The sequence below is a fragment of the Sciurus vulgaris genome, assembly GCF_902686455.1.
Source record: "Sciurus vulgaris genome assembly, chromosome: 3".
Classification (NCBI taxonomy): domain Eukaryota; kingdom Metazoa; phylum Chordata; class Mammalia; order Rodentia; family Sciuridae; genus Sciurus; species Sciurus vulgaris.
In genome coordinates, this window is record NC_136463.1 from 183,420,735 (window position 1) to 183,438,290 (window position 17,556).

At 49.1% G+C, this 17,556-nt stretch overlaps 1 protein-coding gene across 1 annotated transcript in view; it reads left to right on the forward strand.

The window, feature by feature from the left end:
• MROH2A (maestro heat like repeat family member 2A) overlaps positions 1–17,556 on the forward strand; it is a 60,153-nt gene that overhangs the window by 6,528 nt on the left and 36,069 nt on the right. Inside the window, exons 2-12 of the mRNA XM_079132249.1 lie at positions 7,725–7,856; positions 8,036–8,198; positions 10,619–10,717; positions 11,302–11,453; positions 11,961–12,104; positions 12,894–12,986; positions 13,157–13,235; positions 13,350–13,463; positions 15,530–15,606; positions 16,383–16,502; positions 16,784–16,894. Coding sequence (XP_078988375.1) covers positions 7,725–7,856; positions 8,036–8,198; positions 10,619–10,717; positions 11,302–11,453; positions 11,961–12,104; positions 12,894–12,986; positions 13,157–13,235; positions 13,350–13,463; positions 15,530–15,606; positions 16,383–16,502; positions 16,784–16,894 — 1,284 coding nt within the window. The remainder of the gene's footprint in view (positions 1–7,724; positions 7,857–8,035; positions 8,199–10,618; positions 10,718–11,301; positions 11,454–11,960; positions 12,105–12,893; positions 12,987–13,156; positions 13,236–13,349; positions 13,464–15,529; positions 15,607–16,382; positions 16,503–16,783; positions 16,895–17,556) is intronic.

The following is a 17,556-nucleotide window of genomic DNA, read 5'->3' on the forward strand; positions in this document are numbered from 1 at the left end:
GATGCGTACACAACCCTTTTTATTTTGAGCCATGGTCTCACCAAGTTGCTTAGGGCTGTGCTAATTTGCAGAAGTTAGCCTTGAATTTGTGGTCCTTCTGCCTCAGCCTCCCAAGTTGCTGGATGCCACCACACAACTGCTGGCAAGTTTTAATTGCTATTTCAATTTCATTACTTGACATTAGTCTGTTTAAGTTTTCTATATCTTCCTGGTTCAAATTGGGTGGATCATATATGTCAATAAATTTATCAATGTCTTTTAGATTTTGCAGTTTACATAAATTTTCAAAGTGTCTCTAGATTTCAGAAGTGGTGATGTCTCTTGTATCATTTCTAATTATTTTCATTTTGTTCTTCCTTCTTTTGGTTGGTTTGGTTAAAGGTCCATCAAGCTCATTTGTCTTATCAAAGAATCAACTCTTCATTGTGTGATGCTATGTATTTTTTTCTTCATTTCTTTAAATTTAGTTCTAATCTTTTTTACTTCCTGCCTTCTACTGATTAGGGAGTTAGTTTATTCTTCTTTTTAAGGCCTTTGGTTGGAGCATAAACTTACTTATTTGGGATCTATTTTTTTTTTTAAATGTAGGCACTCAGTGCAATGAATTTTCCTCTTAGTACTGCTTTCATACCTTCCCAAAGATTTTGATATGTTATATTGTTGTTTTCATTTTTCCTAATAATTTCTTGATTTCTCCTCCAATTTCTTCTTTGCTCCATTCTTCATTTAAAAGAGTATTGTTTAATCTTCATGTGTATATGTGATTTCCATTATTTTTCTTGCTGTTAATTTGTTTCATTCCATTATGGTTCAATAGGATGCATGAGATTACATCAACTTTTTGCATTTGCTAAGACTTTTATTGTGACTTAGAATATGTTCTATTTTGAAAAAGGTTCCATGAGGTGCTTAGCAGATAATTTCAACTGTTTTAAAATGAAACATTCTGTAGATGTCTATTAAATCCATTTGATTTATACTATTATTTAGGTTATACATATCTTTATTGGTTTCATGACTTGATGACCTGTCTATTGGTGATAAGGGTGTGTTAAAATCACACATTGTTATTACATGGGGCTCTGTCGAGGATTTAATATCAAGGAGTATTTTTTTTAAAATATAACTGGGTGTGTTGACATTTGGGGCATATATATTTACTATTGTTATATTTTCTTTGTGGATTGTTTCCTTTACTAGGATGTAATGACCTTCTTTGTCTCTTTTGATTAATTTTTGCTTGAAATTATCTTTGTCAGATGTATGAGTAGCCACTCCTGTTTGTTTTCAGAGTCCATTTGCATGGATTTACCCCCCACCCCATCCTTTTATCTTCAGTTTATCAGTATCTTTGCCTATAAGATGATTCTCTTGCAAACAGGTTATAACTGGATCTTGTTTTTGAGCCATTCTTCTAATCTATGTCTTTTAATTGTGGAACTTAGACCATTTATATTCAGCATTATTGTGGATATGTGCTTAAGGTTTGCTGCCATTTTAATTTTTTGTTATATTTAATTCTATCTTGATTCTTGTTTAGGATTAGTCTTCTATTGATCTTCATTTATTTGGGAGTTTTGGGATTTTTGGGGGGGTTCCTCTGTGTGCAGTTTATTTTTGAGAATTTTTTGTAGTGCTCCCTTGGTTGTCATGTATTCTTTTTTTTAAATTTATTTTTATTGTAAACAAATGGGATACATGTTGTTTCTGTTTGTACATGGAGTAACAGCATACCATTTGCATATTCATACATTTACATAGAGTAATGATGTTTGATTCATTCCGTTATTTTTTTCCTTACCCCCCACGCCTCCCACCTCTCTTTTCCCTCTATACAGTCCCTCCTTCCTCCATTCATGCCACCCTCCCGCCCCCCCATTATGTGTCATCATCCGCTTATCAGTGAGATCATTCCTCTTTTGGATTTTTGAGATTGGCTTATCTCACTTAACATGATATTCTCCACTTTTATCCATTTGCCTGCAAATGCCATAATTTTATTATTCTTTATAGCTGAGTAATATTCCATTGTGTATATATACCACAGTTTCTTTATCCATTCATCAATCGAAGGGCATCTAGGTTGGTTCCATAGTCTGGCTATTGTGAATTGAGCAGCTATGAACATTGATGTGGCTGTATCTCTGTAGTATGCTGATTTTAAGTCCTTTGGGTACAGGTCTAGGAGTGGGATAGCTGGGTCAAATGGTAGGTCCATTCCAAGTTTTCTAAGGAATCTCCACACTGCTTTCCAGAGTGGCTGCACTAATTTGCAGTCCCACCAGCAATGTATGAGTGTACCTTTTTCCCCACATCCTCTCCAACACCTGTTGTTGCTTGTATTCTTGATAATCGCCATTCTAATTGGGGTGAGATGGAATTTTAGTGTAGTTTTGATTTGCATTTCTCTTATTACTAAAGATGGTGAACATTTTTTCATATATTTGTTGATTGCTTGTAGATCTTCTTCTGTGAAGTGTCTGTTCATATCCTTAGCCCATTTGTTGATTGGGTCATTTGTATTCTTCCTGTAGAGTTTTTTGAGATCTTTATATATTCTGGAAATTAGTGCTCTATCTGAAGTATGAGTGGCAAAGATTTTCTCCCACTCTGTAGGCTCTCTCTTTGCATTGCTGATAGTTTCCTTTGCTGAGAGAAAGCTATTTAGTTTGAATCTATCCCAGTTGTTGATTCTTGCTTTTATTTCTTGTGCTATGGGAGTCCTGTTAAGGAAGTCTGATCCTAAGCCAACAAGTTGAAGGTTTGGACCTACTTTTTCTTCTATAAGATGCAGGGTCTCTGGTCTGATTCTGAGGTCCTTGATCCATTTTGAGTTGAGTTTTGTGCAGGGTGAGAGATAGGGGTTTAATTTCATTCTGTTGCATATGGTTTTCCCGTTTTCCCAGCACCGTTTGTTGAAGAGGCTATCCATTCTCCATTGCATATTTTTGGCACCTTTGTCTAGTATGAGAAAATTGTATTTATTTGGGTTTGTGTCCGTGTCCTCTATTCTGTACCATTGATCTACCTGTCTATTTTGGTGCCAATACCATGCTGTTTTTGTTACTATCATGTATTCTTTTAGTTTATCCTTGTCCTAGAAGGTTTTTATTTCCTCATCAAAAATGAAAGAGAGCTTTTCTGGATACAGTAATCTTGGTTGACAAGATTGTTTTCTTTTAGAGCTTGAAATATCACATTCCAGGCCCTTCTTGGTTTAGTGTCTGAGTTGATAAGTCAGAAGTGAACCTTATTGATTGGTTTGCCTCTTAATGTGACCTGATGTTTCTCTCTTGCAGCTTTACTATTCTTTCCTTATTTTCTATGTTAGGCATTTTTATTATGATGTGTCTTGAGAATCTCTCTTCTGATCAGGTCTATTTGGGGTCTTGTGTGTGGATGTTTATCTCACTTCTGGTATGGGGAAATTCTTCTGTGACTGTCTTTTTGAAAATGTCCTTAATGTCTTTAGTTTGTATCTCCATGTTTTCTTCTATCACGATGATTCTCAGGTTTGGTCTCTTGTTGCCCAAAGTTCTGGTACATTCTGATCATGTTCTATTATTTTTCCACTTTATTATATTCTGTGTACTCAAGTTCATGTAGTCTGTCTTCAAGGCCTAGGGATCTGTCTTTAAGGGCTGAAGTAGTATTTTCTTTTTCTTTTTTTTAATTTAAAAAAATTTGTTCTAATTAGTTGTACATGAAAACAGAATGCATTTATACATTTTGATAAATCATACATAAATACAATGTAATTTCTCATTTTTCTGAATGTACATATTGTAGGGACACATCGGTCATGAAGTCATATATGCACATGAGGTAATGTGTGTTTCACTCTACTGTCCTTCCTATACAATCTAATCTGTTGATGATGTTTTCAAGTAAATTTTAAAATTTGATTCATTGTGTCTTTCATTTTTAGGAGTTCTAATTGGTTTATTTTCAACAATTCTATTTCTTTATTGAAATGGTCTTTCATATCTTGACTTTTCTCTCTTAATTCCTTAGGTCTTCTTTTAGTTTATTGAACATTTCAAGAATCAATTTTTAATAATAGTTCTGTAGAATTTCATCTACTTCCATATCTGTGGGATATGAATTTTTTTGGAGGAGAGATTTTTTTTTGCTTGTTCCTCAGTTTTCAGAGGCCCTGTGCTTGTGCATCAGAGTTGGATTCCCCTTACTTTTCATAGTTGTGTCCTTACATGTGTAGTTCTTCTATTCCAGGATTTCTTTCTGTTTCTTTTGATATATGAGTAAATGTTGACGGGTGGTCCTGAAGTTCCCCTCTGGTTGTTCCTCCTTGGGGCCTGGTTTGGGGTTTGAGGGTTTCATCTCCCCAGTTCTATGAGTTGAAGTAATGAGGTGCAGGTGGGGCTAGATCATGTGTGGTCTGAGAGTCACTGTTATTTGGATTGTGAGTAGTTCTCAGCAGCAGTCTCTACTCTGTAATCTTGAAGTAGTCCAATCACTTTCCACGCCCCCTTACAGGGAAGGGGAACCAGGGATAGCATTGATGTCAGTAATAAATGTATAGTTTTAAGATAAATGTCTACATTGACATATGTAAAATTAATTACCACCTATATAGGAATGGTGGGGGTTAGCATTTAACATCAATATTTGCAATACAAAGCTATCAACTAGATCAGGCATTTGTCAAGTGTTTACTATGTTGTCCACCATATTAATAATCATGTCAACATGAATGGGGTGAATTACATAAACTATATAATTCGATTATTTGGTGGGATCATGGTTTCTTATGTAAAGGGAAAATAGGTGAGATGGTGGAAGTAAGTTTAAAATATATTTAAAAAAACAATCCGAGGAGAGGCAGAGGGGAGGTATCAGATGCTGGCTATAAAGAAGAAAAGATAAAAGATTAACCTAAAGTAATAAAGAAAGAGAAGAAGTAGGAATAGGAAAATTTGGCTGTTATTGGGGGAACAGAGTGAAGAAGTGGAGATAAGAGGGGGAGAACCCCCCTCTGGTACAAACAAACCAGCAACTGTCAGATCGGATCAACTCACCTGCAGGTAACTGAATCCCACCTAAGACAAATCAAGGCTAAATAGTAAACAAGTGTGGAAGGAAGCAATTAATGTGGAAATAAAATTATAAAAATCTTCATATGATTTTTGAAGCTATGCATGCAGTGAGTACACACCTCCCCCATGCACAAAATCATGCATAATGGAGAAAAGTAAAAAGTAATACAATATGATGAAGTGATTTTTAAAAAAGAATTTTACATATTTAAAATTTACAAAGAAGAATGAAAAATAGATTAAAAGTGTGAGTATGGCAAAAAGAAGAAAAAGAAATGAGGAAAAAGGTAAGAAAAAAAGAAAAAACAATTCTTGCTGAGAAATAAAGGGTTGATTTCCGTTGAGGTGAAAACTGTTGGCCAGAATGGATTTTCGTTCTTCATGTTTGTTTTTGACTCTGTGACCCTTGGCTTGCGCGTTGGGGGCTGTTAAACCCAATGCACTTGTGCTCCTTGCTTAGCTTCCAGGCTTTGCGACTAGGAGCCACGGCTGGTTGTGGTAGATCTCAGATCTAGTCATCTGGTACGTGACGGGGTCAGTACAATTTGGGTCTTGACTAATGTGCATTTCTGTGGTGGAGATGGTGCAGAGTTTTAAGTTGGAGATTTCAGTAATTGGGGTTTAGTCTTTTTTTAAAACAAAAGTCTTTTTAAAAATTTGTTCTTTCCAGTTATACATGACAGTAGAGAGTATTTTGACAAATCATACGTACTTGGAGTGCAACGCCCATTCTTGAGGGTGTACATGATGTGGAGTCACCTGGTCCTGCGTTCACATACGAACACAGGAAAGTGATGTCCGCTTCATTCCGCCATTCCCCGCTCCCTTGGGGTCCAGTCTTGAATGAACTTTGGAATTCTCAGTGGGAGTTTGAGAGTTGACGCAAACCCCTATTGCTGGGGAGATGTCCAACTCTGCAGGATGTCTAGATCTCTAGGGTCTCTGATAAAATCCACTTCTAGGGAAGAAGGACGGAACCTCCACAGGTTTCAGCTTCGCTTCTATGAATGCTGAATTCTGGGTGTCTGCTCTAGGGTACAGACACTCCAGTGTGGCCACTATACTATCAGCAGCAAAGGTAGCTCTCTCCCTTGGGATCCAGAGCTGGAATGTTCTTTGTGTCTAATTCAACCTCTCTGGTTCAGGTGCCTTCTGGGAATTTTCATGCTGACTGCAGGCACTCCCAATCTCCTGTCTCCGCTCCATGCTGCACACCTGGGGCAGCCGGAACTACTCTAGAAATTCTTGATCACAAAAGAAGGCTGGTCTTGAGGCTGGGGAGATAGCTCACTTGGTAGAGTGCTTGCCTTGCAAGCACAAGGCCCTGGGTTCGATTCCCCAGCACCCAAAAAAAACCACCTAGAAGAAGGCTGGTCTTGCTATTACTTGCCTGGCTATTTATAGAGAGTAGATAGGCCTCCTGGAACTTTTTTTAAAAACCTAGAGCATGCATTCTCCATGGTGTGATATCGCCCACAGTGTTCTCACTGGGATGAAGGAAGTCCTACATTTTATATATGAAGCATAGACAAGTGAATAGCACTGTGCTATTGAAGTTTTGTTGGGAGAGCATTTGGGGAAAATGCCTTAAAAGTCTCCTTAGGGGGTACTACTGCTAACGCCACTACTACCAATAATAATGAAAGCCCTGGTCTAGAGATGTGCAGTATTGAGTAGCTGCTCAAGCCACACCACTCATACCTGTCCAGGTACCTCCCCAAAGCTATTGCTGATTGGAATTTTAAGAAACTCTGTTAGTTGCTACCCCAAGACTAGGAAATCAAGGCCAAGACTTTGTGCTGAATTTCACCAGAAGAACTTAGAAATTTGAGTGAATTCCTCTTCTTGAGGTCCCCAAATTTTCTGAGATTTCTGGACTTCCTATACTTGAGGCAGTAGGTATTTCTCCAGAACTCTCACTCCTTAAGAGTGACTTTTCCTGTCTGATTAAGTGAAAGTCACCCTTACATGACTGTCTAGGTAGGGTCTTGTGCACAATCCAACTATCCAATCCCATCCTAAGTCAGGTCATTTTAAATGGTGGTCAATGTTGCCCATGTAGGAATCAAAAGAGAGGAAAAGCTGGGCACAGTGGCACATGCCTGTAATCCCAGTGGCTCAGGAGGCTGAGACAGGAGAATGGCAAGTTCAAAGCCAGCCTCAGCAACGTAGTGAAGCCTTAAGCAACTTGGAGAGATCTTGTCTCTAAATAAAATATAAAAAAGGGCCAGGGATGTGGTTCAGTGGTTAAGTGTCCTGGGTTCAATCCCTAGTACAAAAAAAGAAAAAAAAGAGAGGAAGAGACAAGTTTCTGGGTCTCCAGTGCTCCCTCCCAGGGTGAAGGGCTATTTTAGGGCTTTCAAGATGGTGGTACGAGGTGTGTGGAGGACCTTGCGTGTGGACTATTTGACACCGCCTTGGGAATATTGATTGACAGAGGGAGGAGAGTAGCCAGGTACAAATCATGTTGACAGGGCCAGGTGGATGAGCCGGAGGGCGGTGGGAGGAGTGGAGATCTGAGATGGGTGATTGGAGGATGGCGGTCGGTCGCCTTCTCCGGTGGGCTTCTGACGGAGGACAGAGGGAGGGCGAGGAAGGGGACACGCTGTGCGGGGACAGGGCATGGTCCAGCCAGGGGCCCTCCCACCTGCTATATTTCTCTCCCAGATTTCCACCCAGCGCAAGATCAACATTTACAACATCCTTCAGGAAATCATTCAGCAGGAGGGGGAGCTGGAGGAGGAGTGTGTGCAGAGGCTGGTCGCTGTCGCCTCGAAGGAGATGCGGGAGATCTCAGAGGTAGCTGGCCCAGGAGCCTGGCCTCTGGTGGGCCCGCGATGGGATGCCCAAGGCCTGGGGCAGTCACTTCTCGGGGCAGGGGAAGGCTGAGCCTCAGGGAGCCAGGGAGATGGAGAGGGTGTGGGGATACAGGGGTAATGAAGTCCCAGCCAGCGGTGGCACCTCTCCTGTCCCTGCAGGTGGAGGGCTACACAAAGGCAGAGGTGGCCAGTGACACTCTGGTGGCTTTGTCCCGAAACCACTTCAGCCTGGTTATGTACGAGCTGCAGCACCACCTTAAGCCCCTCAGTCTCACCGACGAGTTTGTCGTGGTCACCTTGGCCAAGCTGGCCAATGGCAACGGTAGGCTCTGAGCCCTGCCTGGAGCACCCTGCGGTCTCCGCCTCCCGTCTCCGTCTGTGCCTGCCTCAGCTTTGTCTCCACGCTCCCTGTCCGTCTTCTCTTTCCACGCCTTCTCCTCTTCGTGTCTCTGTCTCTCTCAGCTTTCAGGATTCCCTATCTCAGCCCCTCATTTTCGCCTGATCCCTGCCCCCCTTCTCCTCTCCCTGCGTTGTTTTTTGTCTTCCCATCTCCTTTCCTCTTTCTCTTTCCTTGCTCTCCCCTGCCCTCTCCTTTCATCCCCCTGTGGTGGGCCTTGGGCCGCAGTGGTCAGTAAAACACACGTGGCCCTTACCGTCAGAAGTGGCCATAAACAAGCCAACACCCTGTAACACGAGCTGGTGGGTATGAAGAGAATAGCCTAGTGGCCGCTAGAGACCAGGGCGAGGGCCCCTCCTCTCTGTGGGGCCGTGGTGAGGAAGCCATCCTTAGGCAGAGACCTGAAGGATGAGCGGATGATGTCTGGGTGAAAACCAGGATGGGGAGAAGATTCCATGTGGATACGAGTGCTACTGCAAAGTCCTGAGCCAGGGAAGAACCTGATTTCTCTGAAGAGCCGAGAGGTGGCTGGGGCTGGCGCGGAGGCGTGGGGAGGTGGGCACAGGAGAGGGGAGGTAGGCAGGGCCTGGTCGCTGTGGTGAAGTCTGGCTTTATCTGGGGGCCCTGGGAAGCTTCGGAGGAATTCTGAGTAGCTGTTGTCTGATGATATTTGGGCTCCAAAATGGCCATGCTGGCTGGGGTGTCTGGAGAAGAGCTGAAGTTGGTACTAGGAGTGCAGGTGGCTGGGCCGGGCTGCCCTGGTGAGCGGTGGGCGCTAGCAGGTGGGACTTGCCCTGCATCGAGTGGGAAGAGGAGGCCCGGAGCAGCCCAGTGCGTCTGCTGGTCTGCTTCCCGAGGCGGGAGGCTCTGGAAGAGAGCTTGAGGGCTCCGACAGAGGAGTGCGGTTTGTGAGCTGTCTCCAGAGAGGCCACGTGGGCAGCTGACCTCTGGACGCACAGTGCAGAGGCAGGTCTGGCCTCGGCCTTTGTTCCCGGCAGCCTGTGATGGCAGGTGGTATTCAAAGCCATTGGGACCCAGGCGGTGAAGGTAGAGAGGGAAGAACTGGGGACAAGGACCCAGCCTGGAGGAGCCCAGCTTGGAGAGGCCCTAGAGGAATCCTAAGAGAACCAGGAGGAAAAGAAGAGGGTGGAGTCCGGAGGCCTGAGGGAGGAGAGTGCATGTGCTCCTCCCCTTCCGAGGGGCCCTCCCCAGACCCACCCCAGGAGGACCACGTCCTGAGTCAAAAATGAGTTCTATTCACCCAGCTCCCGAGCACCACGGCTTAGCAACCAGGGCATCATGGAACTGGCTTGTGTTCCCCAGTGGCAGTGGGGCCGACTGGGGCTGCTGGTGGCCAGCGACTGCCCAGCATTACAAGAGAGCATTGCCACACACCACTAGCCTAGGAGAAGGTCCTCTTTCAAAACTGGAAGTGCAGCTTCTTCTGAGTGCGTATCACTTTTGTACCACTGTGAAGTCAAAACCGCGCATCCTTGCAAGTCAGGACCATCCAAAGTTCAGGAAGGGCCAAAGCACCAACTGCGTGCACTTGCACTGAGGGGACACTGGACGAGGCTGGAGAAGGTGCAGGAGTTGCCCAGTGTGCTGGACATGGAGGCCCGTGGGAGGGAGAGGGAGGAGGCCTGCAGGAGGAGGGCCCACGGGGCCAGGGGGCTTCGGTCCGTGGACGCTGCTGCCCGAGGCGCGGAGAACGGGACCTGGCCTGGGATGAAGGCTTCATTACTTCATCATTGTAAACGTATGATCCTTGCTGTCACAAGCTCTGAAGGAGCTGGCGGGCGTGCTCAGTGCGGGTGGAAGGCCGGGCTCGCAGGGAGGGACCAACGGCCTGCAGGAGGACGGGCCCGTCGCCAGTTCCTCTTTCCTCCATCTCTCTCCTCTTCCTCTGTCTGCTCCCCTCTTCTGCTGGTCTCCTGCTCTTGCTCAGTCCCTCTCTGGTCTGCCATCATTCATGCAGGAAGGAAGCCCCCCTGCCCCGGGACTCTCACACCCAGGGGACTCTGGGTGGGGAGCCAGGCCTGCGAGTCTCTGCTCCCCACTTTTGTCTGCTGCTTCCCCGTGGTGCTTCGCGTCCAGCCTCTCTGGGCCTCCTCTGTCCTCCGGGCCTCCTCGCTCCCCTTCTCTTGCCTGCCTCCTTTCTGCTTCTGCCACTTCCAGCCCACACCTTTTGTGCAGCACGGACTCCCACACTCTGTCCTGTGGCCCCAGGAGGGAGTGGGTTCCCCGGATCTGGACCGCCAGGGCCTGGAGCTGGCCGGCAGTGGCTCTTGCGCTCCGCCTGGCCTGGCTCCGCCTGCAGTGACCCGGTGGCTCTGCCCCCGCAGTGTTCGAGTTCATGCCGTACATGGGTATCACTCTGGCTACCATATTCACCATGCTGAGGCTTGCCAACGAGGCCAGGATGCGCCAGGTGATATGTAGCGGTGCGTGTCCACGTGGGCCTGTGGGTTGGCCCAGCTCAGGGCCAGGGAGGGGGAGAGCAGGGTGGGGAGATGGCACAGGGATCGGTGAGCAAGACTGTGGTCTTCATTTGTGCCCAGACATTCGCTCAATCTCCTGCTTTGTTTGGCCTCTGACCGGCTCCCCTGGGCCAGGTGACTGAGACGTGTGGGTGACTTTTAGAAGGCCATGGTGTGGTGGGTAGAGGCCATCACCATGACTCGGTGCAGCTGGTTCTAGCTCAGCATTTCAGGAGGCCAGAGGAGGGGGTCCATTCAAAGGAGGGAGGTCAGGGAAACGGCTCCCTTAGGTTGGACTCAGGCATGTCTTTGATGCGGTTTCAATCTGACCCGCTTGCCCGGAGCACTGATCACCCAACATCTATCTCTTGATGCCCAAGAAAAACAGGGCCAAGTGTGTTTGCCGTTCTGCAGAGGAGCCCCCAGGGTGTGGGGTCAGAGTGGTGGGGAGCGGGGAGGGGCTCAGCAACCCAGAGCAGGTGGGCTAGGGACGCGTGGCTCCTCTTCCGGCCCCTCTGGCCCCATCCGCCGCCTCCTGCCGCTGGTAGCCATGGAGACCTTCTGTGAGACTGTGCAGTTCTACCTGAAGCACCTGGAGGACAGCACGTACCCCGTGATGACCGAGGAGCAGTTTGCCCTGAAGCTGTTCCCCATGTATCGCTACTTGGTGACCGTGTGGCTGAGGCACCACAACCCCGAGGTGAGCGCCCTTCTAGGGGCACCGGCTCCCCTCTCCACACTCCGCAGACGGGGTTGGGAATGCTGAGGGACCACCGAGCTAGCCTCATTCCCAAGACCCTGGAGAACCATGACCTGCCGAAGGGCAGAGCCAGCAGTGGGGAGGTCCCTGGCCTGCCTCCTGAGCTGGACCCTGGTCAAGGCCTCAGTGGATGTCAGACGTGGCCCCTGGCTTGGGGCGCTGTGTACTGGGTGTCCTCTGAGTGTCTTGTCTAGAGGAACTATTTCCACGCTGACCCTACAGGGTAGGACTGTTTCAGTGAGGAGACTCAGGTACACAGAGGTTTCGTACCCACCTGTGGTGACCTGGCTCGGAGGTGGGACCCCGGGGGTGTGTGGCCAGGCCGTGCCTCCCGCAGAGCCTTGGCTCGACTCTCTCAGGTCCATTCCCTTCTGTGTCCTTGGAGTCTGTGGGTGGGCTGAGACCACTGGCCTAGCCGGGGCTCCTGGGACCCCATTCCCCGGGCAGGTGAAGATGGGGGTCATCAAGTCCCTGAAGCCCATGCTGAGCCTCCTGCTGCCCAGCGACGAGTTGCGGGAGCAGGTGTATGACTACATCCCGCTGCTGCTGGCGGAGTACCAGGGCCGCCTGGAGGCCGTCTTCATCACCCAGGTGAGGGCTCGGGGACTCCGGCTTCCCAAGTGCCGAGGGTCATCTGGGTGGAAGGTGGGGACGCAGATGCATCTACGTCGTATCAGCAGACCCAACTTCGGTACCTACAAGGGGCTGAGAAGCTGGGTGCTGGGGTTTGTGGGAAATGAACTTTGTCATTCCAGGCCAAAGGGACCAGACCCTGGAGGGTCTTAGAGGCCAGAGGGAGGCCGTGGCCTGTGTGTCAGAATTTTAGGGCTGTTGTAATTAGAAACCACAAGGGTCTTGGGACCCTTGACTCAATAGGGTCTGCACAGGCCCTATTTCCAAATAAGGTCAGATTCTGAAGTTCTAGGTGGACTTGGATTTTGGGAGGACAGCCTTTAGCCCGCAGCAGCCTTCAGCCGTGGGAGACGAAGATGCTGCAGGGTTCCCAGGGGAGGTGTGGTCTGGGCTGATGGCTGCTGCAGAGGAGTCATTCATCCATAAACAGCATTTAGCTGCAAGAGCAAGAAGCAGGAATGGAAGTGATGGAAATGGGGAGCCACCCACAGATCATTCTGGCAAAAGAAAGAGGAGCGGGCCTGGGTGCCGTGCTCAGAATGTGTACAGCACTCCCGAGCTTCGCCGTGCCTGCCAGGGGCACCGGGGAGTCACCTGGGCCTCTGGGTATTACGGAGCTGGACCCAGTGGATCTGTGTTTCTGACCAGCTCCCAGGGGAGGCTGGTGCCAGTCAAGGACCCACTGAGTGGCAAGTCTACTTTGAGTTGGTAGAAGGCTACCTGCAACCATTTGTCCATCCATTGCAGGTCTTGAGACAGATTCTGGAAGTGTCGGTTGTCACCAACACTCCCATCCCCCAAATGCAGCTAAACCCCATTTTCACGGAGCTGCATGTCCAGGTGAGGCCGGCAAGCTCAGCTGTGACCTCAGGGTGTTCGGGAGGAAGCAGCTCAGGAGGTGGCCTGGCCCTGGCTTGCTCTTGAGCCTCCTGCATTGTGTGGGGCACAGCCGGCCGCCCTGTGTCTCCTGCCACTGAGCTCTCCCCACCCTGCCTGCACCCCGTACCCAGGTGTGCACCAAGGCCCCGGCCCAGCATCAGCACAGCAGCCAGAACCTGATGGAGATTGTGCACTGCTTCATAGCTCTCGGTGAGGCCCAGCCACAGGCCCGCCCCTGCCCGCAGGTCTGCGGGAGCCCTGAGGGTCCCAGCCCCTCCGAGCAAGGCCAGAGGGAGTGACAAAGGGGCTTCTTCCACCCCGCAGCTCGCTCCTACCCCAAGGAGCTGATGAAGTTCTTCTTCAGCCAGATGGAGGTGGGTAAGGAGGCCATCCGCGTGGGGACACTGACCCTGATCCGGGCCGTGGTGAGTGCCGATGGTGAGCATCAGTGGGCAGCTGGGCCGCTGCCGAGGGCCAAGGGAGCCCCATCTCTTGATGCGGTGCGTCTTCTCACCCTGCCCCTAACCAGCGCTCTGGCCCTCCCTCGCACCCCTCACCCTTTGAGTCTGAATCCTGCTCTTGACCTTTAAAATGGAACCAAAGGGCAGATGCATGGTTTAACTAGACCATGTAGGCATAACCCTAAAGGCACACGGACTCAACGCCTAACCTTAACCTCTGCCTAATCCCTGAGCCCAAACTCTAAACCTGGCCTTTGTATCAAGGGTAATGGATCTCCTGACCAATTCCCTACTCACTTGGCACCTTTGAATTTGAACAAGGTCCCTCTTTGACAGTGTGTGCCTTGCAGGTTCTTAATGGTTGGAAGAACATGGACAGCTCCCACTTTTCTTAAAGCTGCATGTCTTTGTGCAGTGCACAAATTAGGCAACTAGACATGAGGCACCTTCACCCACAGTAAACCTTCTCTCTTAAAGAAATGCAAATTTAAGTAACAGTGAGATCCTGTTTACCCTGCCTGTGGTGTGGACAGAGATGCTAAAGATGACATCTAGAGTTGGCCTAGCCATTTCTGCAAAAGGCCAAATAACAAAGGCCTCCTTAGTTTTGCAGGCCGTGTCAGTGAGTGTTTCTCAGCTCTGCCATTGTAGAGTTAAAGCAGCTGTAGACTGCTGAGCTGGCCATGTTCCAATAAAACTTTATTTACAAAAGCAGATGTCGGGCTAGATGTAGACTGGAAGCTTTCCTTTTCTCATTCTTGGCTTAGGCCTGCAGGAAACCAGCTCCTCGTACTCCATCAATAGAGATTTAAATCGATAGATAACTCTGGGTGCTTAGTTGGATAGGGGTCAAACCTTGGGCTCAATAATCCAATTTTTTGTCAAATATGTGAAGGAAATAATTGCCAAAGGTGATTTGGCATAAATGTCCTTGTAAAACATTGTGCTTAAAGCAAAACTTTGAAACAGCCTAAATGTTTTTCTATAGGGAATTTGTGGAATAAATAATAGTGTATCTTCATAATGGAATGTTATACAACCACTAAAAAGTGTAGTTGATCCGTTCTTTTCCATGGGAAAGTTGCTCTGTCTGTGTTAAGTACAGCGTTACAGTACAGGGCAGGGTATGTGCTGGGAGCTCAGTTACACAAAGGAAATCGTGCTTGTGTGTGAACTGGTTGAGAAGAGCACACTACACCTGTTGAGAGCGGCTATCTTTTATTTTAACTGTGCAATGGACATAAACCATTTTCATTTTCAGGATAGACAGGGTTTCCATCTTAGAGGTAAAAATTCTAAACTGTGCCTTTCTCTCTAAGGCCATGGTTACCTGCTGCCTTCCACCTGTCCTCATTTCCTCTTTTCCTACCCCAGTGCAGACTTGGTAACACTAAGCCTTAAACATTTTATTGTACTTCCTTTCCAGAACCTTCTCTTTCCTGCCTCACTTAATCTTCCTTCTTTATTTGGGTATCAGTTGTTTGACTAGCAAACACGCACGGAGCCTGGACGGTGTGCTGGGCACAGTGTTAACTTACTTGCTTCTCAGAGTGGCTCTGTGAGGGACGCACTGTTCTCATTCACATTTTCCAGGTGAGGAAACAGGCACAGAGCGGCTCGGCAATTCACCCGAGGTCACACAGCTGGAATGTGTTGGAGGCAGGGTGGAAGCCAGGCAGCCTGGCACCAGGGTCCTCACTCTCCACACAGACTCTGAAGCTCTGCGTGCCCAGCTGCAGGGATTCAGTGCAGGGCTCTAGCTCTTGAGTGGAGACCTCGCCTTCAAGGAGAGGGCACTGGGGTCAAGGGAGGCCTAGGCCAAGCAGTAGCCAAGGGGACAAGGAGTGAAGCAGTGGCTTCTGGGCCTGAGGGGAGGTGATGCTGTGACGTCATGAGGAGGTTCTGTGCCCGAGGGAGCCTGGCTGGAGACGCTCCAAGAGGGCGTCCCTGGGAGGTCGGGGGGGATTGAACGGGAGGTGGCAGGGACGGGCCACTCGTCCTCTCCCGGAGCCACAGACCTCCAGACCAGTCTTCCTTTTTCAGACCCCAAAATGAATATTAGGACCATCTACCTGGCCATTCGGGTGGTCAAGAACACCCTCTCTGATGCACGGTCCAAGGTAACGGGGCAGGAACCCGGGAGAGAGGGACCCTGCCAGGGAGCCAGCTCTCTGGGGCGGAGGGTGAAACCTGGCTTCCCACCCGGGCCTGCGTAGAGCCAGGGGACAGTGCGGCTGGAGCGCGGGCTCTGCGGGGGGGGAACCTGGTGGTCGCCGAGGAGCGTTCAAGGGTGCGTCTCCGGCACCATGTTGGAGGAGGAGAGCCCAGGTGAGCTGCACCAGCTGCAGCCATGTGGCCGTGCGGCTCTTGGAAGCCTCCACTGCCTGTGAGCAGAGCGATGGAGGGACCCCTGTCCCCAGGAAGGGTGTCCAGGGCAGGGAGGGACAGCACAGAGGTCTGAGGGAGATGGGGGAGGAACACGGCTGTCAGAACAGGGATCAGAGCGGAGCTGGCTTCGATGCCTGGAGGCGCCAAGAGGAAAATGGCTGGCTTTCCTTCTCCCCTGCAGAGCGAGCCACTGGAGGGAGCCCAGACAGCCCAGGATAAAAGATGGGCTTTCCTCCCAAGGGCCCCAAGATGGGTCGCCACATGTCAGAGGGGGGAAGTGGGTGCATGTCTCTGGATGGCTCAAGGTGGGCACACAGCCGGGTGGACCCCCTAGATGGGGCAAGGGATGGCAGATGGAGTGGGCAGGAGCCAGGTGGCTCCTGAAGCCCCTTCCCGCCTGCAACAGTGCCAGTTCCCAGATGTCCCACCTGACAGAACTGGGTACTGGGTGCTGGGCTCCTGCCCTGGGCCCTCCCCACATTGGCAACCTGTGGCCCTGTCCCCCCAGGTGAGGATGGCTATTCTCCGCATCATTGGCCAGCTGGCTCTGTCAGGGTACCAGGACCGGATCAAAGGTTGGGGCCTGAAGTACGTGTCTGTGCAGCTGACCCTATCTACCTACAAGCTGGTGAGTGACCCCGACATACACACCATGGAGCAGCTGGACTTTGGAAATGTTCCAAAGCATTGAGCACAGAATGCTACTTTACATACCCGTGTTTACGAAGCAAGTACAGAGGTGGCACCTGTGTGAGCAGGAGACACCCAGGCAGAGACCCATGCATAGCCATGAGCATCCAGGAGATCAGTGTCTGGGATGGATGCTCTTGGGGAGTAAGAAGACCACCCCTGAGCTCATGGCAAGCCCCTGCCAGCCCTCTAGCAAGGGCCCTTGGTTCTGCCTTCCAGACAAATCACCGGGACAGCTTTTCTCAGAGGGACTTGGAAGAGAAGATGGTCCACAAAGTCACCTTGGACACTGTGAAGGTCATAACCTCTTCTGTCAGTGGCATGACCAATGTGAGTGGGTCCACTCCTCGGCCAGCCGGCCCCCAGGGGAGAGCCGACGGCTCCTGTCTGCACCTTGAGGACTGGGAGAGGGACGGGCAGGGCCCTGGCTCTGCACTTGCACCTCTTCGTTCTCACTGTCTGCGTGTCTTGTGGTGGGCAGGGGGGCTTCCTCTTCCACTTGCCTGCGCTCTCTTCCTTCAAAATCCAATTCCAGGGCTGGGGAGATAGCTCAGTTGGTAGAGTGCTTGCCTTGCAAGCACAAGGTCCTGGGTTCGCTCCCCAGCACCGCCCCCCCCCAAAAAAATACAATTCCAGAGCCAGGTATTTTGTGGGTGTGTTTGTGTATGGTATACGGAAACATTCCATGAGCATTTAGCAAGTTCCTTCTAAAGATGTGAAGGTATATGCTAGGAGGACTCAATGTGATCACAGGGAGCTCAGGGTTATAGAAAAACAATGTGTCAACTTTCAATTGCAATGAAATGTGACATAGCAATAAGATAGGGAAAATTTACTATAAAAGCACCAAGGAGAGGATGATTATTCACCAAGTGAGGTCAGATGCTTCTGGTCCAATGGCAACTTATTTTGGTTGCAGAAATAATGACAATAATAACCATAGCTATAGTCCACAGAGCACCTACATGTAGCAGGTACCACCGTGGGTGTGC